The sequence below is a fragment of the Colletotrichum costaricense genome (genome assembly GCF_030867565.1).
Source record: "Colletotrichum costaricense strain IMI 309622 chromosome Unknown Scaffold_8.1, whole genome shotgun sequence".
Lineage (NCBI taxonomy): Eukaryota > Fungi > Ascomycota > Sordariomycetes > Glomerellales > Glomerellaceae > Colletotrichum > Colletotrichum costaricense.
Window position 1 is genome coordinate 1,739,285 of NW_026848237.1, and position 24,648 is coordinate 1,763,932.

General features: G+C 54.3%; 9 protein-coding genes across 9 annotated transcripts; 2 read left to right on the top strand and 7 right to left on the bottom strand.

The window, feature by feature from the left end:
• Positions 1–776: 776 nt before the first annotated feature.
• CCOS01_08617 (uncharacterized protein) lies at positions 777–1,229 on the bottom strand (the record flags this gene model as incomplete). Its single annotated transcript, XM_060456778.1, has 1 exon — positions 777–1,229. One exon carries the CDS (start codon positions 1,227–1,229, stop codon positions 777–779), a length of 453 nt encoding a protein of 150 aa, XP_060313052.1.
• A 1,514-nt stretch (positions 1,230–2,743) lies between these two features.
• Positions 2,744–3,325, bottom strand: CCOS01_08618 (uncharacterized protein; the record flags this gene model as incomplete). The annotated part of the gene is made up of 1 exon (XM_060456779.1): positions 2,744–3,325. The coding sequence occupies one exon, from the start codon at positions 3,323–3,325 to the stop codon at positions 2,744–2,746; it is 582 nt and encodes a 193-aa protein (XP_060313053.1).
• A 976-nt stretch (positions 3,326–4,301) lies between these two features.
• CCOS01_08619 (carboxymuconolactone decarboxylase) lies at positions 4,302–5,142 on the bottom strand (the record flags this gene model as incomplete). The annotated part of the gene is made up of 2 exons (XM_060456780.1): positions 4,302–4,814; positions 4,870–5,142. 2 exons carry the CDS (start codon positions 5,140–5,142, stop codon positions 4,302–4,304), a joined length of 786 nt encoding a protein of 261 aa, XP_060313054.1.
• A 609-nt stretch (positions 5,143–5,751) lies between these two features.
• CCOS01_08620 (uncharacterized protein) lies at positions 5,752–8,432 on the top strand (the record flags this gene model as incomplete). Its single annotated transcript, XM_060456781.1, has 4 exons — positions 5,752–5,775; positions 5,884–5,988; positions 6,048–6,732; positions 6,784–8,432. 4 exons carry the CDS (start codon positions 5,752–5,754, stop codon positions 8,430–8,432), a joined length of 2,463 nt encoding a protein of 820 aa, XP_060313055.1.
• Positions 8,433–9,086: 654 nt separating this feature from the next.
• CCOS01_08621 (glycosyl transferase family 8) lies at positions 9,087–11,850 on the bottom strand (the record flags this gene model as incomplete). The annotated part of the gene is made up of 7 exons (XM_060456782.1): positions 9,087–9,458; positions 9,534–10,248; positions 10,304–10,824; positions 10,881–11,465; positions 11,534–11,640; positions 11,698–11,725; positions 11,812–11,850. The coding sequence occupies 7 exons, from the start codon at positions 11,848–11,850 to the stop codon at positions 9,087–9,089; spliced, it is 2,367 nt and encodes a 788-aa protein (XP_060313056.1).
• A 3,176-nt stretch (positions 11,851–15,026) lies between these two features.
• On the top strand, positions 15,027–16,340 carry CCOS01_08622 (uncharacterized protein; the record flags this gene model as incomplete). Its single annotated transcript, XM_060456783.1, has 3 exons — positions 15,027–15,140; positions 15,657–16,209; positions 16,273–16,340. 3 exons carry the CDS (start codon positions 15,027–15,029, stop codon positions 16,338–16,340), a joined length of 735 nt encoding a protein of 244 aa, XP_060313057.1.
• A 236-nt stretch (positions 16,341–16,576) lies between these two features.
• Positions 16,577–17,983, bottom strand: CCOS01_08623 (cation efflux family protein; the record flags this gene model as incomplete). The annotated part of the gene is made up of 1 exon (XM_060456784.1): positions 16,577–17,983. The coding sequence occupies one exon, from the start codon at positions 17,981–17,983 to the stop codon at positions 16,577–16,579; it is 1,407 nt and encodes a 468-aa protein (XP_060313058.1).
• Positions 17,984–19,699: 1,716 nt separating this feature from the next.
• CCOS01_08624 (hydrolase) lies at positions 19,700–20,705 on the bottom strand (the record flags this gene model as incomplete). The annotated part of the gene is made up of 2 exons (XM_060456785.1): positions 19,700–20,548; positions 20,640–20,705. 2 exons carry the CDS (start codon positions 20,703–20,705, stop codon positions 19,700–19,702), a joined length of 915 nt encoding a protein of 304 aa, XP_060313059.1.
• Positions 20,706–21,492: 787 nt separating this feature from the next.
• CCOS01_08625 (ABC transporter) lies at positions 21,493–23,889 on the bottom strand (the record flags this gene model as incomplete). Its single annotated transcript, XM_060456786.1, has 1 exon — positions 21,493–23,889. One exon carries the CDS (start codon positions 23,887–23,889, stop codon positions 21,493–21,495), a length of 2,397 nt encoding a protein of 798 aa, XP_060313060.1.
• Between the last annotated feature and the right edge of the window lie 759 nt (positions 23,890–24,648).

Below are 24,648 nucleotides of genomic sequence, written 5' to 3' on the forward strand. Positions count from 1 at the left end.
ACGCGCACACACACCACCACCAGATCCTGCCGTGCCTTGGTTCCCCTCCAACGGGCCGGGGAGGAAAGATGGACGATGAGCCTAAGTCTTTAGAGACAACCATCTTCTTTTCTTCCTGGGTGCCACAATTGGTCCAGCCCGGAGTTGCGGTCTTGCACGGCTAGGTATTGCTATTCTTTCCGTCTTCAGCCATGAAGGAGAGTCCGAAGACTGGCATAAGATGGTATGAGACTATCGAGATATAAGACCGGCTTGAAAATAAGCTCTTTCTTTTTTGGTAGCCCACTGGGCTTGAGCTTCAGAAAAAGAATCTTCACGCTTGACAACAGCGTCACACGAAGGACAGCTTATCTCGGAGTGAGAGAGGGGTAGCGGAACAGTCGTTTGACACAACACTGTTTACATGCCAAAAACAAAGTCTGGCCTGGCCTTTCCACCTTGTGATAAAACCGCACCAGTATTCTAGACCATCAATGCCTTGCCACGAGGGACTGGAAGTTGAGGTCTTTGACCGGCCAGGTTTCTCTACACGACGTGGCGCGTGGTCTCTGCCGTCAACTTTGCAAACGCCCCGGCCTTGCAGGTGTCTCACTCCGCTCGAGCGCTCTATACCGCCCCAACTTTTCCGCGGTCCTTGAACCAAAGAAAGAGTGGCCGGCCACTTGGCTGGGTTGTTTTTGGCGCCGTGCTAACCGTTGCAGAATATGATAGCGGTTTGGTGAAGTGTGATGGGATAGACTGGCAAGTGGGCGCCTGGATGGTAGCATCGGGGATCTCTACTTGCAGTAGGGACGAAGCACAATGGCTTGTGACAGGGTAACAAACGAGGAGTTTTTACTAGTGTCCAACAAACGCCTTTGAGATACCGGCGTTGTCGGACTTTGCTTCTTTATGAGGTGGTTCCTCGTGGCGTCGTCCCATATCGCACCACCCCCTCTTCTCTGCGATGCATAGCAACGGCGGGAAAAACCGAAGAAAACATCAAAGTATCTCTCGGCACTTCTAGAGAATACGGGATTACTCGACCGTCGACCGAGAGCACGGGTGGACCCTGGCTTCAGATGAGACTGCCGTCCTTGCTCGCCGCGTGTAACTTCGGGGACTACGCAGTAGATCGTACGTGCGAGATGAAAAGTGACCACAAACAGCAACAGTGTCGGGAGGTTTTGTCCGCCCCCAGCGTTTGAGCGAAGGCGAAATAAGGCAAAGCTACCCGTGATGGTATCCATCTGCCATTACCGCAGTCTTGGGTCCGGAAGCACCCAGACTCTCGGGACTAACACATGCATCCCAGCAAAAAGAGGCGTCACGCCGGCTTCTGCTAAGGGGACGAAAAAAGGCCACTAAGCCAGCGTAAGGGTAGTCCCCCCAAACGGGAGTCGCCTCTCCTCTCCCTCTCACTAATCCCTCGAACAATGGGCTTAGGTACGATACCGTTGAAAGGGGTGGAGGGAAATAGGTCTAGGCCCGAGGGGAGACGCGGGCTTTGACTAGTCCTTGGACGCACACACGCCCGAGAGGTCGGGTCAGCACAGTGACAATGAGCAAAACGTCGAAGTCTTCTTCTGCCTCCCCCGTCCCCTTGCTTTCCCTTTGCCATCTGTGCCTGTGCTAGGCTAGTCTGTGGGCTAGAGGGGGCCAGTAGAGTTTAGATGAAGAAAAGGAACGCATCAAGGCTATACGGCATCTAGATTCTAGACACTTGAGGCAAAAAACGCCAGGAGAGATTGAGTTGGAACCTTGGGAGATGGGGCTGGGTTTATTCTGCCCGCCCCTCTGTGCAGAGATCAAAAACAAAGAAGCCGCAGTGTGAAGAGGCAATGAACGGGCGTTGGAAAACCAATCAACGCAAAAATCGCAAACGAGTCTCACAACCCCCCAAGTGTGTAGGACCCGAAGCAACGGGTTCTGACCGGCGCCACGCCCGCCTCCCGACGATTTCGAAGGGTTGCAACTTGCGGGCGGGATAAGGCTTTTTTTTCACTCTCCGAAGGGGGTCTGCTGCCGTGGCCGCGAGGCTAGACGACGAAATGCCACACGAGACGGATCAAAGTTGCCTCAAAGGCCCTAGGCTCGTCCAAAACCACGTGTGGATGATTGCGCAGGGGTCGCCTTTGTAGGCGAGCGCGGGAAGAAGCTTGGAGCACACGATGGCGGGCTTCGCGTAGAGTATTCGGGTCTAGCTTGTTAGCTCTGAGAGGAAAGCCCGGCGTGGTCATTGAATCAGTTGTGAATCTAGACGAGTCTGTCCATCCCCCGGACCCTCCTTCGCTCGCGATACCCTCGCTGCTGCGGGGATGGGAAAGGCGCGGCGTGGGATGTTCTGCAAAGACTACACCGACGGCGAGGCGAGGCAGGCCGAGGGTGGTACGGGCGATTATGCAGGAGTCGGGGTCGGAGGCGGAAGCGGAGAGGCACGTGAGAGGTGGGAACTTGGGTTGGAAGTGTGACGGGTTGACATGGCCGGTAGATGGATGAGGAAACCTGGAGTCCTGGGCAGTCGTGACCAGACCAAATCGATAGTCTCAATCCTTCGCGCTCCACTGCCGAAGAACAGCATCATGAATGAGTAGGTGGCGGGTAGATTACCAGCGAGCAGCCGGCGGCGAACCGGGGCGGCCAAGTATTTTGACATTGTCACATTTCACCGGCGATGAGCATCATTTCGCGGCTCCCTTGAATGATCAAAATCGTATTAAATCCGGCGCTACAGATGACTTGTTGTCGTTGAGAGACTTGGTAGCTAAAGATCGGAATCGGAGTCGGAGTCCAAGACAGACAAGGGCATGGGTGACAGGGGAGCAGGCATGGAGATGATGTTCACGTTCTCGGACGAAAAGCCATCCGAGATTAGTCGCTGCAAGGTGAGGTGGAAGATGGTCGCCGACCACTCTTGCACATCTTTTCCCGAGCGAATCGCTGCCCCCTTTGTCGTCGAGACTCCAAAGGTGTGGTTGAAATAACTGACAGAGGCGTGACAGCAGGGAAACGGGAAATACCTAGAGAAAGAGAGGTCGGTAAGTTGGTATTCGTACGGATACAATGTCGATCCTTGAACCTCGCGCGGAGGGGTGCTCCCTGGGCAGGGAAAAGACTGAAAAGATCGACACGCCAATTCTGTCATTGTTTCTTCTTCCCTTAACCGCGGGGGGGTGCCAGTGCCACGGTGCCTGGCAAGCCGCAAATGCAGACTCAAGAGAACCAGGTCCCCCCCGTCGCCTTTGGCTTGCCTGAGTAGCCCTGCCTTCCTCGCAACTCTCCACCCGAGTGGTAGCCAAGCAGAAGCCACGGAAAGACAGAAATGCAGGGGCTCTGGGGGTGCCATTCTCAAGAGGGAAAATGCCTGGGATGATGGTGCTGTTGCATCCAGTGGCCGTATCCGGCTTGGGGCGCGAATCTTGGTGTGTGTATCAATCGCACTCCTCGGACTTCGGCGTCGGAGCTGCTGGTGATGCCCTCAACTCCTCTCATGGGTGTGTGTACACTATGCGTGTGGTTGGTGTTCATGGGTAGAGTTAGCTTGACAGCCCACCATCCCGGTCAAGCTACGACCTTCCCTACAGAGTATGCTGCTGTACGCGATGTACTGATCTCCACGGCGCGAACCCATTGTGTGGCCCGGAAACCCAGCGCCAATCTTTGGGGATGGGGGAGGGTTGCACGACATAGGGAGCCCGTAGCAGACAGGTATCTCTTCCCCATGCTGACAGCTGGTTCGCTTGAGGAGGGACAAGGCTCTATACAACGGGTTTCAATATCCATGAGAACCCCCCCAGTCCGTACCCAAGAAGCTTGCCTACGGCCGTATGTGAGCATGTACATATGGGTGATGTACGTATGCAATGCGGGCAGGGCCACCGTCCACGACTTACCCCCATGCCCTGCAGCGCGGCAGCTGGCTCCGTTCGTACCACGGTCTATCATATCACGGGAACACAAATATCATAACTCAACTCGGACACTTGGGTGCCAGCGTTTGTGGGCCAGTCAACCTTCGCCGTGCTCTCGTCGCTAAGTGCATCGCTTCCGGCCTCGTCTATTGCGGAATTGTGACCGCGGCGGAACCTCTTGATTGCCCGCCGAGCCTCATCCCCAGTATCGTGATGTGTGCTGTATTGCAGAAAGCATATCATTCTGCCTACCACGAGGCTTTCCTCGGTGCTGAGAAGCCTCGTGAGGGCTTTCTTACCGTCACACGCTGTCACTTGATGTGACTTAGCCAATCCAAAGTCTCCAAATCGAGATAGTCTTCACTACCATACCGTCGCCCCGTCTATCTCGCCCTGTAGCATACATAGCCATCATACAGTTGCAACCTCGCTTCGCCAGCCCCATCCACCAGGTACACCGTCACCGAGTTGGTTCATGCCTGAAGCTTTGCATATGTCCATGACGATGCCTCTCACAGCCCTCACCTCCTCGGCAGATGCGCCACCGTTGAGAGCGCCTTTGAGATGACCCTTCAGCTGAGGATTCACATCCTGCGGTATCAACCCCGCAATGAGAACGTAGGATGTCTCTACTGGAGACAGAACGTTGGTATTGCTGAGTATGTACCCATACATCAGCCGGGCGGTTAAACCGAGGTCTTCCGTGCCCGAGCGGTCCATCTGACTCATTACCCGTCTCGATATCTTGCCGTAGATGTTATCCCAGAAGCCCTGGCCGCGCTGCAAGATCTTGGAAGAGGGAGTGTGGTGTATGTCCACATGCCGTGCAGTCGGCGATGAAGAAAGCGTATCATTCGCACCTTGCGGCTCATCTAGTAGGTGCTCCGGTGTCACTTTCTTCAACTCCATGAGAGAATTGATGGTCTACTTCATGTCAGTGACTGTTTCCAAGTAGAGAAGTACAGTATGAAACCGGTACCTTGGGCAGGCCTCCAACTGCAGAAGCCTTGACGAGTGCTTCACGTAGCTTCCTCAAGATTGTGAGGTGTTCCTCCGGGCCCGGCTTCACATCATCAGGACCGAGGCCGTGTTTCATGACATGATTGTAGACTTGCGGTATCTCATCTGGCCGATTCAGTATGGTCAAAGTCGTGGCAGCAATGAAATACCAAGCATGCTTGGGAACATGTGGTTGATTCTTCAGCGATGTGAGGAGCGCTGGAGTAGCAATGGGCATCAATCCAGCTGTCATCGTGGCCATGGATGAAGCACGAGGGAGGTAGAAAAGTGAGGTTTTACGACCAAGTTATCATTGTCGCATTTACCGAGGCAGACAGATGACTTTCCAAAATACCACTTCAACTTCCTCAGCAGGGAGATGGGAAACGACTACGGCGTCTCCTTTGGCAAAAGCTATCCGTTCTCAAGCGGACATGAGAAGAGCGCCGTCCAACTCATCGCGGAAGACGAACGCTGTCATCCTTATCGGGGGCTCGGTGACCAAGATAAGGAACGGCAGGGCCGGCCTGTCGTTTGAATCGTGGCCGGAGTCGGCTTAATGTAGCCCCGATTCAGTCACCTTGTGTAACGAACCATCACGTGCTCCACCTCCAACCTTCCCGCGCTACCGCGTTGAGGTAGTTGGATACTGTGGCGTCACTGCTCTGCTCAGGTAATCCACCGCAGCAAGTGGATGCTTGTCATTAACGTGGCATCAACTACGGCCTCCGAAAGAGACGTACTACCACGCCAACACCGCGCATCCGGACTTTCTTTGGCCTGCATCAACAACATGGGCACCTGAGGGCTTCCCTCACTCCACATCACCAATTCCCGTGCTAACAGCCCATCAAAAGTCAAGATGAGGCTCGCGTGGTACGCAGGGGTAAGTGACGCTGTTGGAGCTATCGAACAAGCTCCGTTCGCATAGCTCCGTCTCCGCCAGACACGCCTGGCCATCTCGGAGCTGTAACTTGCTGACCCAGAGACATAGGTTTCCACGGCCCTGGCGGCCTCGGTCGTCGTATCAGCCTTCCACCAACGAGCCAACTTTTACTCGGCCATGGTCTACCTCGCGCAGAGCAACTTCTGCTTATTGGTGCGTTATCTGGCCTTCCTCGTGGTCCCGCTGCAACCGAAGCTGATTAGTGCTTCCAGGTCCTGGTCAACTTCATTTACCTCATCTACGGTACCCTGATATACGGCCTGCAACGACTCCTGTATGGCCCGCTGCGACAAGTTGAAGTCGAGCAACTTTCCGAAAAAGCCTGGTTCGCTATTACCGAAACATGCCTCGCGATGACGATATTCCGGGAGGAGATTGGCGCGTGGTTCCTCGTCATGTTTACCGCACTGGTGACAGGCAAGGTCTGGGGCTGGATTGGCGATGGCCGCGTTGAGGTTCTCGAGCAACAGCCTCCTGCGAACCCGGGTCTCTTCCACACTAGGCTCAGCTTGTCACTCCTCTTAAGCTTGGTATACGACACTTGGCTCCTTCGATACACTGTCTCTACAGTTATCCAACAAGCACGTCCTAACATGATGGTCATGTTCCTCTTCGAATTCGCTGTTTTGGCAACATGCTCAGCACGAACCGGAATTCGGTACTTGGTGTCAGTGATGGAGCAGAACATTGTCAAGACGCAAACGAGATTGCGCCTGGAGGAGCGACGAAGACAAGTTCGCGAGGAGCGCGAGGAACTCATCCGACAGCGCGAACAAAACGGTGCGGGTGAGGATCAGCCCGAATTGCCTCGTGAGGAGGACATTGATGAAATGGACATTGAGGTTCCTGGATGGGAGGCAAAGGGTCAGTGGATACTGATCCTGGACCTTTTCGCTGGTAAGTTACACCGAAACTCTGCGGCCGTGGCCATGCTTTGACAATATCCAGATTGTGTGAAACTGGCCATCTACCTGGTGTTCTTCGGCATCTTGCTCACATTCTACGGCTTGCCGATTCACATCATGCGTGACCTTTTCATGACAGCCAGATCTGTCATTAAGAGGGGTTCAGCACTGTGGCGCTATCGCAAGGCTGTCGAAGACATGAACAAGTATCCTGACGCTACCGAGGAGGATTTGGGACGAGAGGATACATGTATCATCTGCCGAGAGGAGATGCGTCCCTGGGACCCAAGCAACGGGGCCGTCGAACGTGTGCGACCTAAAAAGCTTCCGTGTGGACATATTCTACACTTTGGATGCCTCAAGAGTTGGCTTGAGCGTCAACAAGTCTGTCCTACCTGCCGAAGCCCTGTTGTCATTACGAACAACAACAATAATGGCGCCGTACCGCAGAATCGGGACGCAATGTTCGCTAGGATTGGTCTCGGCGGGCTCGGAGCTGCGCCTGCTGTCCCACCTGGCCAGCAACCGCCTGCGAACCATGCACCAGGCGCCGCTCCCGGCGGCCAGCCAGCTCAGCAACCGCCCCGAAACGGTGCAGCGCGAGTCTTCCAGCTTGGCCCTCTCCGCCTCGGTTTCGCCCAGGGCGAGAACATGCAGCAGTTGGCACAGCAAATGGGTGTTCCCCAGGAGGCCATCCCTGCACCCTTCGCTCAGGGCGGTCCCGCTGGCCCTTTTACGCCCGCTGCACAAACGCCAGGCGGTAACAACATGCCAGCTATCCGGCAGCAGATTCAACAGCTCGAGCAGATGATACAGCGTGAGGTGTCAACCCTTCAGAGCATGCACCAGGAACTGCAGACACTACATCTTCTTACAGCAGAGCTGAGCCGTATTCGCCAGCTGCAGCAGCTTACAGAACAGGCCCAAAACGTACCCCAGAATCCTGGACCGACCCCGCCGGTGTTCAACCTGGGCCAGCCACAGCAGATGCCACTTCCGGCAATGTCGTTATCGCAAGTGCCCATCCATCATACCCTGCGTGTGAACGGCCCAGTAGTGACACGGCATGGAGCCGCAAACCACTCCAACGCAATTCCGGCCGGCAGCTCTGAGCTCCCAGAAGGCGTAGTGATCCCACCTGGATGGTCACTTCTTCCTCTTCAGCGGATAGAAGGCGCCCCCGGATCTCAGCCCTTCCCCGAAAGGCCGTTGTCGGCGTCGGGCGAGACAGCTCAGCCTTCGGAGGCACCTGTCCCGCAAGCTCCAGTCGTTGGCGTGACCCAGGATGCCGACTCAACTCACCCTGCTACGAATGACTTCTCAACGCGCTCTACCGTCCACGAGCAAAGACAGGAGCCCGTTGGCTCTGGTCACGATGTCTCCACGAATCAGACGGACCCGCCGCCGGTCCTTGCCCCGAACCCGGTGCTACCTAACTGGGGCGGTGCGAACCAGCTTTTCGGCAACGGACGTGGTTTGCCGGGATTGGGCAACAACGCCCCATCGGAGACGTCTATCGATGAACCCCCGAGATACGATGAGGACGCGCCTAGAAGTTCGCCAGAGAAGACGTCCGCCACGGCCCCCGCGGTGGCCGAGGGAAGTGCCGAGGAGGAAGGCGGTAGTAGTAGCAAGGGCAAAGCCAAGGCCAAGGCCGTCACGGTCGAGGAAGCCGTTGACGACGACGAATAAATACGGCCAAGGAGCAGGCATTACGTGGCGTTTGGGGCGGTATTCTTTTGGTTGAAGTGTAAAAATCATACCAATTTTCTGTAGGATTACTAGCGAATATTAAGTACGCGAGATAAGCGCTCTTCAAGGAACCGTCTTCTATCCATCGTATCAGGCATAATGACTGAGTATGTCACGCGTGTGCCGGCTTCAAACAACTTGATAATGAAGATGCCCATTTGTCCAAGGTAATGCGTACACCTGACGACCACGAATCGACATGAGACCACTACATGATTGATGTTTGGAATTTGATAGAATTTCCCGAAGCTTTTCCCTCGAAGACCGAAATAATGGACATGGGGGAAACAACATGTCTAGATGCAATCCTTGAATTGGTGAGATGATAAACCATATTGCCTACACAAGCAGGGTTATTGACAAGATATGTATATATACCAATTCATTGAATCCGACTCGCCATTCTTCGTCCCGCATTATGACCTTCACGCCCCCCATCCGCACTGGACGGCACCTCGAAAACATCGCCACCAATATGATACAATGAAGCTCCCCATTTCCTTGCCATATGCCACCAATTCCATCCTTCGTAAGCCTAAAATATGCTGCTGTATGATGTAATTATTAGACACGAGTCCCATACTTCATTACCCATTATGTGTCGAGCACATCGCGCTGCTCCTCCATAGGAAGTGCAGGCGTCTCCCACAACGGGGCACCCTCTCCCCTCTCCCAGGCGGTACCCGGACCTTGATACGCCGGCTCTTGGATCTGTGCCTGCTCACCACCCAGATTGCGCAAAACACTCGTAGTCGCGCTGCCTTTCACCGGCTGCGGACTGAGTACCACTCCTTTAGACGACTGCGCAACATAAGTAGGTGGAAACACTCTCTCCGAGCCGAACGGCAAGGAACGTTTCGGGATCTCTCGACTCACACCCTCAGGTCCACCTTCACCACCACCGAGCTTCTTCAACAAAGCCTCTGACTGCTGCTTAGCCAATTCCTGAAGCTGTGCAGAAGGGTCCTTGGGGCGCAAGGGCAGGTTAGTATATTCGCAAAGACAGTCTGCGGGAGTCCACCGAATTCCATGCACACATACCCAGTCAGTCTGCGGCGGCACGCCCTGGGCGACCGGCAGTTCCTCATCATCCTCTCCGTCGCCAGGTTTGGGGCCACCGCCCCAGAACTTTGGCCGACGGATAGGTGCAGGAGTGACTGGAAGACTAGGTCTGTCGACTACGCTAGGGAAGTCTGTGAGCTTGAGCCCATGCTCCTTTGCTGTCTTTCCATCAGAGGTTCCCACCGAGCCCTGGCTCTTCCCACGACGATGCTTCTGGAGACCCTCGACGTAACGTTCGATTTCGGGTACTTCGTCCCAGGCATTCGTACGTGTAAAAGCGGTCCAAGGGTCCGACGGGCTGACTTTGATAGTTGGAGTGGCTGGGGTGCTGGGCTCGCTCTTTTGACCAGTCGTCGATGATCCTAAAAGAGACGGCTCAGCGGGAGCCTGGGATGTGGAAGACGCCGTGAAAGACGCCGCGTGCTCACCAGTCGGCGTGCTCGAAGATTCTTCGGCTTCCGGCTCGGCCAAATCCGCAGTGAAGACTCTGGTCGGCTTGGGTTGGTTGATCTCCCATGGGAAGAGGTGACGAGGCTTCTGCGTTGGCTTGTCCTTCGGAACCTCATACCACATGTTTCTTGGGGGACTCGGGTATCGTTGGGGGGGCACAAATGGAGCGGGGTCCTGAGACATCTCATACGTCTGTGAAGGGAAGTTGAGTGCCTCTGGTCTTGAATCTGCCGGTGGGGGTTGTCTGGTATAAAGTTAGTATCAGAAGAAAGAGCTAGTGGGCCATATCATTGACGAACCTCTGAGCGTCCCATGCTGGCGGAGGAGTTGGCTCTCTTGGTTGCTCCACTGGTACTGATTCACCCCGCCCCTCATGTGCTGAAATCTGCTCTGATCGAGCCTCAGCTTGCGTTCCAGCAAAAGCACCAAATGAATCGCTCAAAGGGGGTAACGAATGGCCAGCCTGATACGCGATCTCAGGCTGGGATCCTTGACCATGATGGGGCTGTTCGTGATGAACACATGACTGGGAAGAGCCAGCATCGTGAGCATCATGGTGGGAAGGGCCATGAGCCGGATGACCCGAGGAAGAGGGCATCGTCTGGTAGTGTGTGCCACCGTGGCTACGGGGCGTTTCCGCCCCGTGGAAATGCTCACCCGTTGATGCTGCTTGCGCAGCTTGCGGCTGGAATTCTCCTTTAGTAAAATACTGTACAATCTCAGGAACCTGCTGTTCCTGATGTGTCTGCTGCTGCTGGACAGGAGTATGCTCCTCCTGAACCTGTGGCTGCTGCTCTTGTGGCGGAGCAGATGCTGTTTCCTATGGAGACGTAAGCTCTTGTTCTGCCCGAAAGAAAACGACGTTGGGAGACATACGGCAACTCTGTAATGCCGGTCGTAAACGGCCCACCATCTTCCAATCATGTCTTCGAATGGTGAATCTCCTTTGCTCGCTTGTCGACCTTGGAACCACGGCTTGTCGGGGCCAATAAAATGCACCATGTTGATGCTGGACTGGAAGTGTCGGTACGCAGGCACGTACTGGTAATGTGCCGAGGGTGTGACATTGTAGGTGAAGCTGATGCGATTGTACGTATTCTTGAAGTGCATGTTGAGGAGACCTTGGTCGGCACCATCGAAAGAAATGCCCCTCTCCGCCATCGCCATGAGAGCATAGTAGTCTCCCATGTTGGGGCTCAGAACCATTACACCAGTATTGAAAAGATCCGGCCATCCGATATCGGGTGCGGCAGAGAAGGGCGCGGCAATGTCGAATAGTTCGTCAGGAGCTCGATAGGCGACGACATCGGCATCGATGTAGACAATTTTGGAAAATTGAGTCTGGCGCCAGAGGTTGACTTTGGTGAAGGCTGAGTGGAGATCAGGCCGGTTCATGAGGTACAAGTTCGCTGGTCGAGCATTCCGAATGCGCGGCACGGGGATGACATGATCGTAGACAGCCTGCACCGGGGAGGCATCAGTACATTGTACGGAGAGATCAATTGGCGCCAAGGTTGTCGCGAGCTCACCTTGAGTTCTGTGATAACCTCGGCAGATACGGTATCGAGCGTGACGAGCACGACCAGCTGTTTCGAAGTGCCGGCATCGCGGAGAGAATGAGCAAGAACCAATGCGCCTGGTTACAATTTGGTCAGCAAAGCTTTGAAAAGTAGATGGAGGGCCAGAAACTAACCTGGAAGGTATGTGTCGTTCAACAGAAGCTATGCGAAAGTGGCTGTTAGCTCTTTGTTTACTTTTTTTTTTCCTGTGCTCGCTGGGCTTTGCGATGGCGGTTGGGGATACGAACCGTCGCATAGACCTGTTCTCCTCCACGAAGCGGCGCCATTGTGTGTGTATGGCGTTGCGAGACACAAAACTAAAGAGCAGGATCAACGATACAACGACACAGGATCTGTTTTTTAGCGAGTGGCCATTAACAGTATATTACAGGTGTTCTCGTAGGAGGTTGGAAGTGTTGAGTGGCCCGACAAAAGTTGTTTGCGAAGTGACGGACAGCGGATGGGCGTGGCGGGGATGAGGAGCCGTGCGTCCACGTTCAAGTCGAGGCCCGGTCCAGGTTCAGTCCAGGTGCAAGCTGGTGCGGAGAGAGAGGGAGGCGTGGAGGTGGAGGGCAGCTCTGAAGTGGGTTCGCTGCAGATGTCGGCCAGGGTACCTTGGCTATGCGAGAAGTAAGTAAGTATCCGCGGAGGAGCCTGACAATATGATGTGGTTCTCCTTCGTATTCCGCCATGTATCCGGACCTACCTGGGAGACGACGTTGCGGGAGAGAAGAGGTAGACGAAAGGTGGGAAAACGGGAGGAAGGAGAGCAAACCCGGAAAGGGACGTCACCGGCACTGGTTTATCAGAGTGAGGAGAGTGAATCAATGTCAACGCCTGTCGCGAAGAGGCATGCGCAAAATGGGACGTAGAGGGTCTAGACAGCCAAGCGGTTGGTCTGTGGCTCGTAATCATGTCATTAGCGGGAAATCGTTGTTAGTCGCGATGCCTGTCATTTTCCGTCCTGTACGAAGACCAAGAGCTTCGGGTCATTGTGCAGCAAAGCTGGAGTCGCACAACCTGATGGGGACGTACCGGTAAGAAACGAAGACGGGCTAGCAGCAGCTTTAGTTCAACGCTTCAGGTATCTCTACCTCTACCTGAGTGGAAAGAGAGCAGAGCTACGGAGTATTGGTATCGTACTCCGTAGCGAGGTCGATGATGCGTGACTGGGGACCCAGGTAGAGCTTCGCGGCCTAGGACAGGACGGAAAGGGCGGCGTGGGTCGTTGGGAAGCTGCACAAGCAAGGCCGTTGCAGCTACGGAAATTGCAACTGAGCAAATACAGCTGGGATATTATAAGGTAACTGCCATTCTAGCTGCAAATGAACGAGGGCCAAAGGAAGAAAGAACCTTTTTGTTCCAGGTAAGCTGTTCGAAGCAAAATATTCCAAGGTACGGAGTAGGCACGCGTGTATTCTTTTTGGCAGATGGAAGGATGGACGCAACGAAAAGAAGGAAGCGGAAGCAGGAGCTTCGACTACCTAAGGTACCCAAAGTATCTACGTACCTGAGGTACCTACCGTAGGTAAGGTAAGGAGCATCTGACGTCTGTGAAGATACCTTAATGCGCAAGCTTCTGAGGTACTTGAACATTTGAATTACGCCGTTCCAGCGGGTCTTTGCATGCTGAGGTACCTTTACCTAGTCCCGGCGTGTTTGGGAGCAACCCACCCTGAAGGTTCGCGCGCTGAAAAGCAATGGACTCGAACGGCTGCCAAGGAAGGTCAGAGCTTGTGCACCTTTTCGGACTGTGCCCCGGCCTGGTCACACCTCACCTCACTTGTCGCGGGCGTGAAATTTTCCTCATCACAAAGGCCTTCTTTCCTGTGTTTGTTCGTGTTCCTCAATCCATTCCCCTACTACATGAGAATTCCAGAGGTAGAAATGAAGGCTCAACGGCCACACGCGACTCAGATATTTCAGGCCATTCTTGCCGAGGCTCGACACTCGTTCCTTCAACCTTGTCTTATTACTGCGTAGGTTCTTCAGGAACGTCCCATATAAATATGTCACTCGCCCTTGGGTCCCACAACTTGCAGCACGGTAGCGGAACTGGAGGCACGAGACATTGCTGCAGCTTCTGCTAGCCCGGCACAAGGTTTCTCAAGGAAGAAAAAAACAGTCCAGCTCCTATGATGAAGAACCTAAGCTTACTTGAGGGTAACAATGAGGCAAAGCAGAAGACTATCAGAGTACGTAAGAGGACTGAGAGCTGTTGAAAATTACTAGAGAGTGAAACTCCTTGAGATTGAAACATGGGCAGAGTACTCCGTAGAAGAAAAAGATTGGCAAGGCTGGCACGCAGACCCCTTTCTTCTCCCAGACTTTGGACCTCCCTGTCCATTTCTGGTGCCTTCAAGCCCCCAAACCACTCGATATTTCTCTTCAGCTTTCGTGACGCATTTTCTAGACGTCTCGGAGCTTCTTGCTATTTCTCAAGGGATATGCCTCTCAACTTCTTGCTCGTCTCAACAGCAATTTCCCTCCATTACTGGGCCTTCAATGGGCATTTCAGTTGAGCAATTTCATCTTCATGCTCACAGAGGCCAAGTATCAAACCGTCTGATGTATTTCCTCGGACATCCTTACCATGGAGCCCCTCGTGAGATGATCTAGGTTCTTACGTGCATAACCATTGCTAGCCGCCACAGTCATCCTGGTTCATCACTCAATCCTTTTCTTGCTCCGATAATGGGCATTACACTTTGACCATCTCATGACGGCGATCCCATCCAGCACGCTCAGGTAGTGTACAAAGGTTTTCGGAGGCGGAAAACTGCCCGTGGGCAGAGGTCACCAACCCCTCCTTCCCCACCCTTCAAGCTATCGAAGCTGTCAGCCTGAAGCTGGGAAAGTCTGCGTACCATGTCCGTAGTTCCTCCATCTCATAGGTAGTGGTCTAAGGTAGTTGTTGAATGGAAGGCGGGTAGTTTCATGATATGAACGCAGCTTCCCCGCATCTACTGGCTGCCTTCCTTTACCCCCCTCCGAGACCCAGACTCGCATCGCCTGCCGTTGGGAAGCTGCGAGGTTGGAAAAAAAGGAATACCAGGAGAAGGAAATGACGTGAGGTGAACTCGGGAAGCTCCTTGCACCTCCCCTCCCGCATGTCTTGCCCACGGCTCCTGGACGGACCTATCGTGCTGTCCAATCTACATAGTGATCCGGGACATGGGGGCTTCCTCGATCGGAGAAAGATGCTTCCCATCAGGAAAAAGACAAAGGACCCTTGGAAAGGCGAACCGAGCCATGCGCCGGATTAATTTACACAAACTCTCCATCACTTCTCGTCGGGCCCTCTCTCACCTCATCCGTCCACCGGCACCTTTTCCTCTCAATCTTTGCCCCGCCTTACTACTGCATACCACTGCATACCTGACGTCCCTCCCCAGCTCGCCTCATCCCCCGTCAGTTCTAGGTATGCTGCAGACAGACTGCTGCATCATACTCGTCATCCGCAATGGAAGGTCCCGGTGCTCATGACCACCACCAATACGCTATTGACGAGGTCATCTACCCGCCCAGTCCTGGTTGGTCAATGTCAGAGCCAGAACTACAAACGCAAGCCGTCATTGTGAGTCTGCATCTGATCTTCTGTCCATCACCGAGTTCCGTATCTGGATTCCACCATGGTTGCGGCAGGATGCCGGAAGACGTTGGACACGAGTGTGGACCATCTGGAGATATCCATCCTCTACACTATGGAGTAGCATGGCACTACCCATGCCTACTCACTCACCCCAACACTTTGCACAAACGTCACATGAGCTGAGGGATGCATTGAGGTGGGCAAAGCAAGAAGGACCCTGTGGACCACCTCCGCATCTCGGTGCGGGGATCCAACAGCTCTCGCAGCTCAAGCTGATGATCTGCATCAAGGGTCTACCCGGCACGGCACTTTCAATCCTGCAGTCACTGGACCGGTCGTCTTACTGTGTACAGACTCAGAGCCTGTTACCTATTTACCTACCTACCACAATAGGGCCTCACAGCATTTTGCATGTTCAAAGCCCTGTCCGTTTTCTCGTTGAAGCGATCCTTGCTGGAACCAATCTCAATTATAATGTTTAAGCACACTCACTTCTTATAGCCATTACAGCCAATCACCGTGGAGCCTCGCCCGTGCCGCCTAGACTTTTTCAGTCTCCCTTACGAGCTCCGCCTAGACATCTACGAGCTCCTACTCCTCAACCCGGAGCCCATTATCGTGTCGAGCAGCCGCCGCCAGCTCCACGTCAAAGTTGAGCCGCCGGAGCACCAAGTCGCCTACCTACGGGCTCCCCGCCCGAGACCTCGCGTCGTATCGCTGACCCATAGGAAACCTCACGTCGAGGTCCTACGGACATGCAGGCAGATCGAACAAGAAGCCACCCCGATACTCTATGGCCGCAATGACTTCGTTGTCGGATTGAGGCTACGGGCGACGCAGAGCCACCGGATGGACCCCTTTATCCAATATCTGCGTTCATCGACACTGCTTCAGCTCCGCTCAGTCACATTTCGGCCGGGCTGTTGTTGTGATCAGTGGCTCAAGTCTCTTGGTAGCGGCCAGAATGTCGCAAGCATGATAAGCCGTATGCAGCTCATTGAGCAGAGAGATCACCAGCAAGTATTTTGGGACATCGAGACAGCCCTGTGGCAGAGTGCGTATCCCCCCCCCCATTTGCTTAGGACAACCTTGGGATGCTAACGTCAAGTGAATCCAGATGTTGTGGGCAAGAGCAGAGTCTGTGCCTTTTGCCATACCACTACTGGGGAGCGGATGTTCATATAAACCGTACAGAGTATGTCCACAGAGGCTGGCCCTCACATCATACTGGTGTCAAAAACCTAATGAGCCGAAAAGGGGTTGTTATATGATTATGAAAAGCTCTTGTCACTCGAGTCGGCCCCAGAAGGAACATTGGGAGCCATCGGTGTTCTGTTGCGGTGTAACTGTCATAATAATGCTCTTCAATGTTTTTGCGAAAGCTTTGCTATCAACTATTTGGCGTATACTATTACACATCTTTACAGGTCCTTCTTGAACGCATGCTCCGGCTTGTGTGTAGTCTCATAGTCGATATGTACGTAGGCCCGCTCCACATCCGGTAGGCTCTCCAACTTGACTTGCAGCGCCTCTGCCACATCGTGCGTCTGGGCTAGTGTATTGGCGGGGTCCATGACGATGTCCACCTCGGCGATGAGCCGTGGGCCCGAGTGATAGACACGTACCGTGTCGATGCCCTGAATGGCAGGGGAGTGCGTCAAGCAGACGTAGGTGATGAGCTGCTGGGTCTCGATCGAGGCGGTTACACCAACGAGTAGCAAAAACTCGGCGATGGCGGTTCGCAACCAGATGCCGGATACGATCAGTGACAATATTATGGCGCCAGTTGGGTCGATATACCACTTAAGTTTTGAACCGCCAACAGATGTGAGGATACCGAAGCCGTTCACCAGCAAGTCGTTGCGGTGGTCGGACCAGAGGATGCGAACCTGGGAATATCGGTTTCGCAGGGAAAAGCAGTACAGGAAGAGTACAAACTTGGTTGTAAAGGCGCAACAGACGGCAACGATTGGCTCAATGCGGAAAGTCTTCGTCTCGTTGGCCGACTCCCTCTCGGTAGCTAGCTCGCGCGCAGCGAAGGCGATGATGATGAGCGAAACTGAGATCATGAGGAAGCAGAAGACGATGTTTCCGACAGTCTCAAGGCGGGCCTTGCCAGCGGGGAAGCGGCGCGGGTTCACCCTTTTGATGGCGCGGCCGGCCAGGATAAGGGTCAGATTGCTCATGGGGTCAAAGATGGCGTCGGCCATTGTGGTGATGAGCGACAGGGAGCCAGTGCTGATGGCCGCGTACAGCTGTAGAGCTGTGAGGAGGATGTTTGCGGCGAAGGAGCCCCAGACGGCGATCCGGAACTGCAGCTGGTCGTCGCCGGCTTCCTGGCGAGCCTCAGCAACATGCTCGTCGACGGACTTCAGCATGCGCTCGATAGCAGCGTTCTGCGTTTCGTAGAACTTTTGGACCTTGTGGCCCTGACGCCAGGAGCCGTTTGGCGAAGTTCTACCGCTGGGTTTGTCGGTGGCGGGTTGACTGTCCCGTTTGCGCGAGGTGTTGGCTCTGATCTGGGCGAGGTCCTCCGGCGTCTTGAAGGCCGCGGAGAGACCGTAAGGATCCGAATCGGATCGCAAATGGGGCTGACCTTCGACATCGGTAGCGGCAGAAGAGTGTCGGGCGATGGGCTCGTGTTTCTCATCGTGCGAAGCGGGATGATGAGTTGCGGCCTCTATGGCCGTACTAGAGGCGTTGGCTGCGGCATCCTCGCTGGAGAGTTGCATCGAGCCTCTGCGGGAGGTGTTTGCTAGATGGGATGGCGTGTGCAGCCGGAAGGGGTGCGGATGCATGGTGATGCTCATGGAGAGATCGGGCTCCATGGTGGCGGCAGGCGTCAGATTTATGAACCGTAAGTTATGCGCAGTAAAGGATACAAGTTGATAATACGACGTTTGCCAAATGCCTTGTTTCCAGTGAATCGATATAAGCCAGGCTAACGGGCTGTGAGATAAGAAGAAGGGTGGCGAAGGAGACGTGTGGAGGGTGATGCAAAATGGAGGTTCGGGGTCTGGGCCATGTCGCCTATGGTATTTTAAAGAGCTTCGAAACCTGTATTGTTACCCGACAAACAAAGCCTACACCTTCTCGCCCCTCTCAAAGCGGGCTTATGGGAAAGGCATCTTGTTTGGTACGGAGAATTGCAAGCTCCTGGGGCAGGATCGCTGCAGGATGTGCGGGGATAGCGGGTGCAACGGGATGCGTTGTCGTCGAGCTGCTGCCGTGTGAGGCGCGCTTCTTCCCCGCTGGCGCTGGCGTCTCTTGCTTATTCTGCCGTGTCGTTGATTAGCTAGCCAAAAGTGCCGGGGAGGTGGAGGTTAGATAGGGAAAGAGAGAACATGTTCATGAGGTAAAATGATTGTGGGCCAATCATTTGCCCACGGGGAGGAGGAAGACTATCGCCTCGAGCGACACAATTGAGATGGCGGACAGGTCTAGACTTAGTTGCATCAGCATATTGTAGGTTCGAATGGTAAGAATGGCATTGCATAACGAAAGATAAGGTCGGCGAACTTTCCCTCGACATAGGTGGGGAACTGCCTTCGCTTCGTCCTAACGTTGTTAGTGACCAATGTTGAAGGGAAAGCATGGGAGACAGAGTATGTGACGCCCATCTAGACAGGGCACTGTTTGAGCGCTGGGAAATGTGGTACATAACCTAGTGTTGGATGCCACGCCAGACAGTCCAATGCCTGTGTTCTGTACGTGGGCTGGCGATCTCGATGACTTCATCGATCAGACTCGTCCCCTTTCTGAGGCTTTCGAGCCGACTTGTGAGACAAATGAAGAGATTTGAAAGCAGATAGTAGAAGCAACTTGCTTTCTGGTTCTTCCAATCGCTAGGGAGAGAAAGTGAGAGCGGACTTTGACGGCCAGCACTCAGTAGAGAGGTGGAGAAATGCAGCATTGTCTCACACACTCCGGAAGCAGGAGCCCAAACAACCCCATCCACGATCCGCAGCTGAATAGGGTACAGAAATGAATGAGATGAAGTTGAAAATCCCGGGGATGCGGGTCGACTTTATGTTTCGAAACAAGCCGTTACCTGGAAGGCTCCCCCGGGGACCGAGACCTGCCGGGACTGGGGCGCCATTGGATTCGGGTCCCCCGTTTCTCATGTGCTTCGGGCACAACCGGAACCCGGCCACATCCCACCCGCTCGGCAACCTTGGCATCGATGTACACGAGTACACCTTATCTCAACAGGCTTGTAAAGAAGAACACCAAAAGGATGATTTGATATGTATTCGGCCCATGGGTGGGAGATGCTGCTGAATGAGAGTAGAAAAAACAAATAACTTGGATCATATTGATATACTGCTCAAAAGGAACTCATATATTGATCCTGCGAAATAGCGGCAGCGTGCATGCCAACGGTATCCTCTCAGCTCTGGTACTTCATAGAGACTGGCGTGGGAGCAGGTATAACCTGCACCTTTCCAAGCACAGCCATATATCACAATCCACATGTCAAGACACAAATACCGGTTCCATGGATGAGAGGCAGAGGCAGAGATCCCGCGGGCCCGTCCAGTCTCCTACAACTTCGACTCAGGCTTCGCTGCCGCAGGCTCTCCAGCCCTCTCGAGGATCCAATCCCCAACATCTTTGAAGAACTCGTCCTTGCACAGGTCCGCGTGCAGCTGGTGATACGCCCCCTCGTATGGCTTGTGGTGCCCGTCCTCAATCGTCGTCTGCGCACCGAACCACTTCTTGCTGGCGTTGAAGCATGTCGTCTTGTCCTCGGTGCCGTGGCCCAGCCAGAGACTCTTGACGTTGCCGCTCAGCGTCAGCTTGTTCTGCGCCAGCTGGTCCGTCCGCTCCAGCATGCCCGCCAGCCCCTCGAGCGTGCCCGTGTTGTGCATGAGGTCGTCGTCGCGGATGCTCTGCTGCGCCGCTTTATCGCGCGTGAGGTGTTCGGCGGGGATCTCGTTGACGAGCTGCTGCTTAGGTAGAACCTTACTCGCGAGCTTGCCGAAGAAGACCTTGAGGAAGCTCGGCTCCTCGCCGGGCGTGAAGGCGATAAAGGGGCTCTCGAGGAGCCAGCCGCGCACCTGACCGACGAGGTCGTGATACTGCGGGTCGCTGGCCAGCGCGAGGACCTGACCGCCGCCCATGGAGTGGCCCATGACAAAGAGCGGCGCGTCCGTAGGGGGCGACGGGATCTTGGACTTGATAAAGGCGGCCACGTCGGCGAGGACGCGCGACGTCGGGCCCGTGAGGCCCCGATCGGACTTGGACGCAGCGCTGCGGCCCCATCCGCGCTGGTCCCAGCTAAAGACCTGGATGCCGCGGCCGGCGAGGTTGGGGAAGAGCTCATCGTACCGTCCCACGTGGTCGCTGAAGCCGTGTACGAAGACGAGCTTGGCCTTGATGGGGCCCTCGGGCTGATGGTGCAGCGTCAGCTATGCCCGGGTGTTTGTTCATCATGGGATAACCCCAGGGATCGAGTGAGTGGGTGAATGAGTCTACACTTACCGTCCATGTTGTGCTGTGAAGCTTGTGGCCGTCCACCTCAAAGGTGCCCTCGGTCTGCGTGGCCATAATGACGACGATGATGCTGTGAGATTGGTTGACGGGTTGCACGCAAGACTCTATGATTGCAGATATAAGTATATAGCGGAATTATCACGATGAACCACGGGTTATGAGAAGTGATGAGGTGAGATGAAATTCACGTGTTATTGTTGGGGTTCGGATTCAAGACATCCAAGGTGTGTAGTGGTGGTGGCGCTGTGGCCATGGGCCATGGCACTCAAAGAGTTGAGCTCCGCTTGCAGACATGGGGAGCTTGGAGCTTACTGCAAACTCCAACTTCTCCAATGAAACCTTCCGGTCACCGTCCGTTTCTGGCTCAGCGACACAGGTACTCGCACGCCGACCTGCCGTTTGGAACGGCGTCAGGTTGAACAATGAAGAATTCTGAACTAGACTCTCCTAGGTGGCAAGGTGTCAGGAGCCATGCTACTCCAAGATAGACAACTAGAGGATCTCATACCTTAATCCTCGCAACCCCAAGAGTACCTCACACATCATATTCATATTCTGACAACAAGCGATCAAACGCATTCAAAGTATTGAATTTGGAGCACTCCATCAAGATCGAGCGGAGTTATTCTATGATGCTGTGTAACCGATGAATAGTTTGTAGTACACAAGACGGCAGCACGGTGTGAGCTGCGCCATAGTAGGAAGTGATTCGCCGTTGCTGCCGAACGGCTGCTTCATATTTGAGCAGCCGTTTTTTGATATAAAACACAAGAAAATCACACATTTACCCCCTTCAAAGCAATCCTACTCTTGTCCAGAGATCAAGTGGAATATGCTTTTTTCAGCGCCGTGCCTCCTTCTCCCTCGTCTCCTCCTGCAACTGCTCCTCAACCTCCTCTTCACCCTCCTCCCGCTCTAGGTCGGATTCGATTTCTTCCTCTTCTGTAATATGAGCTCTATCACTAGAGCGAGGGTCGGGAACGTCGCCGCCGCTCATCTGCCACTCCATGAGCTTGCTAAAGGCGCTGTCCTTGTCGGCAGAAAGCTCCGTGTACTTGCCAATTTCGGCAACTCCGCCGTTGTTGGAAAGGACAATGATCAGGTCAGACCGCTTAATAGTTGACAGTCGGTGAGCAATAGAAATGGTCGTGTTTCTGCCTCTGAGAAGCGAAGTAAGGGCGGCGTTGACAAGCGTTTCAGACTCGGCGTCCAAGGCAGAGGTAGCCTCGTCGAGGATAAGAATATCGGGGTCCTTGATCAACGCTCGCGCAATGGCGATGCGCTGCTTCTGACCTCCCGACAATTGTGAGCCTCTGGCTCCCACCTGCGTGTCCAATCCAGAGGGAAGGTCGCTGATAAAGTTGCAGTTCGCCTTCCGCGCAGCTGCGATAATTTCAGCTCGGGTGGCGTTGGGCTTGCCATAGGAGATGTTGTCGGCAATCGAGCCAGAGAACAAGACAGGTTCCTGCGCGACCATGCCAATGCGGCGTCGCAGTGACTTAACATTCATCTTGGAAATGTCAACGCCATTGATAGTAATAGAGCCAGAGATAGGATTGTAGAATCGCAACAGCAGGCCGGCAACGGTCGATTTACCACCACCGGAAGGCCCCACAACACAGACATTGCTGCCCGAAGGGATTTCAAAGTTGAGATCGTTGAAAATATTGACGGCAGGTCGTGTAGGGTAGGCAAATGAAACGTTTGAGAACCGAATCGGGCCCTGTGCCGACTTCACCTTGAGCCCGACTGTCTGCGAGATGCCCGGCTTTCGGTCTTGCAGCTCGAAGAGGCGGCTGGCAGCACCCACTCCTTTCATCAGCTCTGAATAGAAAGACGAAAGGCCAAACAGACTAGATCCTGCAAAAGCCGTGTACATCATGAAAGATGTCAGATCTCCCAGCGTCATGGCGCCGTCGCGGACAAAGTTACCGCCAACAATGAGCATGGCAAGGATGGTCATGTTACCAGCCCAGCCCGTCGAGGCGAAGAAAGTGGCAGCGATTGTAGATTCCTTCTTGCCCAAGGCAAAGATCTTCTTGACCTGGCGGTTGTAGCGGCCAACTTCTTGGACCTCTCCAACAAATGCCTGGCTCGTTTTCACGTTGCCGAGGCGTTCTTCAGCGATCTTCGTCAAGGTACCGAGATTCTTCTGGATTCCCTTGCTCACGTTTCTGATTGCGCGTCCGTAGAAGAAGGCTCCGACTGCGACGGGCGGCAACATGATTAGGAGAAGTCCAGTCAACTTGGGACTAAGCCAAACCATGACGCAGAAACCGGCTCCTCCGCTGAAAAGAGCCCGCAGACCATCGCTGATGTTCTGGGTGATTGACTTGCCGACAATGACGGTATCGGAACTGAGTCGCGAAATGAGGTCTCCAACTCGGTTTGCATCGAAAAACTCGGCATCCTGTACATACGTTCGCCGATAGAGGGACGATCGCAGACGGGCGACGACCCGTTCGCCAACGATACGCAGGAGAATTACGCGTCCAAAGTTGGCCATGGCTCCGACGGTCAAGATGACACCCAAGGCTGTGAAAAACTGCGGCATGGTCAGGCCAAACAGGCGCGCGTCCTCAGCAGGGTCTTTGGTAGCCATGTCGAGGATTCTGCCGACGGAAAATGGGATGGACATGGTGACTCCGGATGAGATGACGAGGAAGATCATGGCGATTCCCAGCCACCGCAGCTCCGGCCGCGCAATCTTGATCAATCGCCAAATCTCGGAAAATCCGGCCTTGCCGCCTTGCGACTTGCCCTCCTTTGACAACTTGGCACTGAGGTTGACCTGAGCAGCCTTAGCAGCCCGCTCGCTCTTTTGGAAGTCATCAGGTTGTTCGGGATCTTGTGACGTGGGTTCGGTCTGGTTCGCGTCCCTGCCACCGTCTCGCGTAGCCGGTGTTTGCGTTGAAGCCTGGGAGTCTCGTTGCTTGGAAAATCCATTCGAGAAATAGCGCAAGATCGTGATCGGACCGGGCAGTTGAGGCTTTTGGGAGAGGGGAACGGGTCGCTGTAGCGAAGATCGGTGGATGGCAGCAGAGCGCACTGCAGGCAATGATTGAACGGGCTTCGAGCTGAAGCTTCTAATCTGTGAGAGGAGAGGATGTTGTAGTACTGGCGGTGTCGAGGTATTGCGCAGGCTGGGGAGGGTTGTCATCAGCGATGCCAATGTCGTCGGGCAGCTCCCGGCGCGGTGCGGGAGCAACACCGCGGATCGCACTACTCCCATAGCCATGGTGGAATCGAAGAAGAATTTATCTCATGGGAGGCGCATAGTCAGAAAGCGATGAAGGAGGGTGCACCATTATACGAAGAAGCTCGACGACGGGTTGCGCATGAATACAGCCACGACCTAGGTAGTTTAACGAAAGGACCGGAGAGATTCCGTCATCGGTTCGCACTCGAAATTTACAGCGCTCGATGCATGGCCCGTACCTTACCCGGAGGAATGCTGACAGCTGACGGGTCGCTGCTGCCCGCTACTTACCTGACCTGAGCAGGGCCCCTCGGTGATAGTCGGCCCGGGCATGTCTTTTCGCCGACCTGGATGCTGCCGTCACTCCGCAGCAGCCGAGGATCTAAAGGAACAGCACTAATAAGCAAATAAGCTACTTGCGGCAAAAAAGTGATTTAGATGCGGTTCGCCATTCCTTCTGGTCCAGATGCAAATCCTTGCATTGCTTCACCATCATCAAGAAACCGAATCGGCTCAACTAATTGCTTGTCCTGTTTTGTTGTGATTCCTAGCTTCTTGGTTTCTTACATACTATAAAAACATGAGCTGGCGATTGGCTTCAACTCTTCTGATTTCCACCTCAAACCATGTCCTCAAGGATGGCCAGTCCCTAGAAGGTTATTTCCTGCTTCGAACTAGGACTCAGAGTACAACTGTCGAGGTTCCGTCTCACAGAGATCCCTCGGATGTTCGACTAATCTTCGTAGCTGGTCGCGAAAACTAATGACGCCTGCTGTGTGCTCTCTAGTATAATACTAC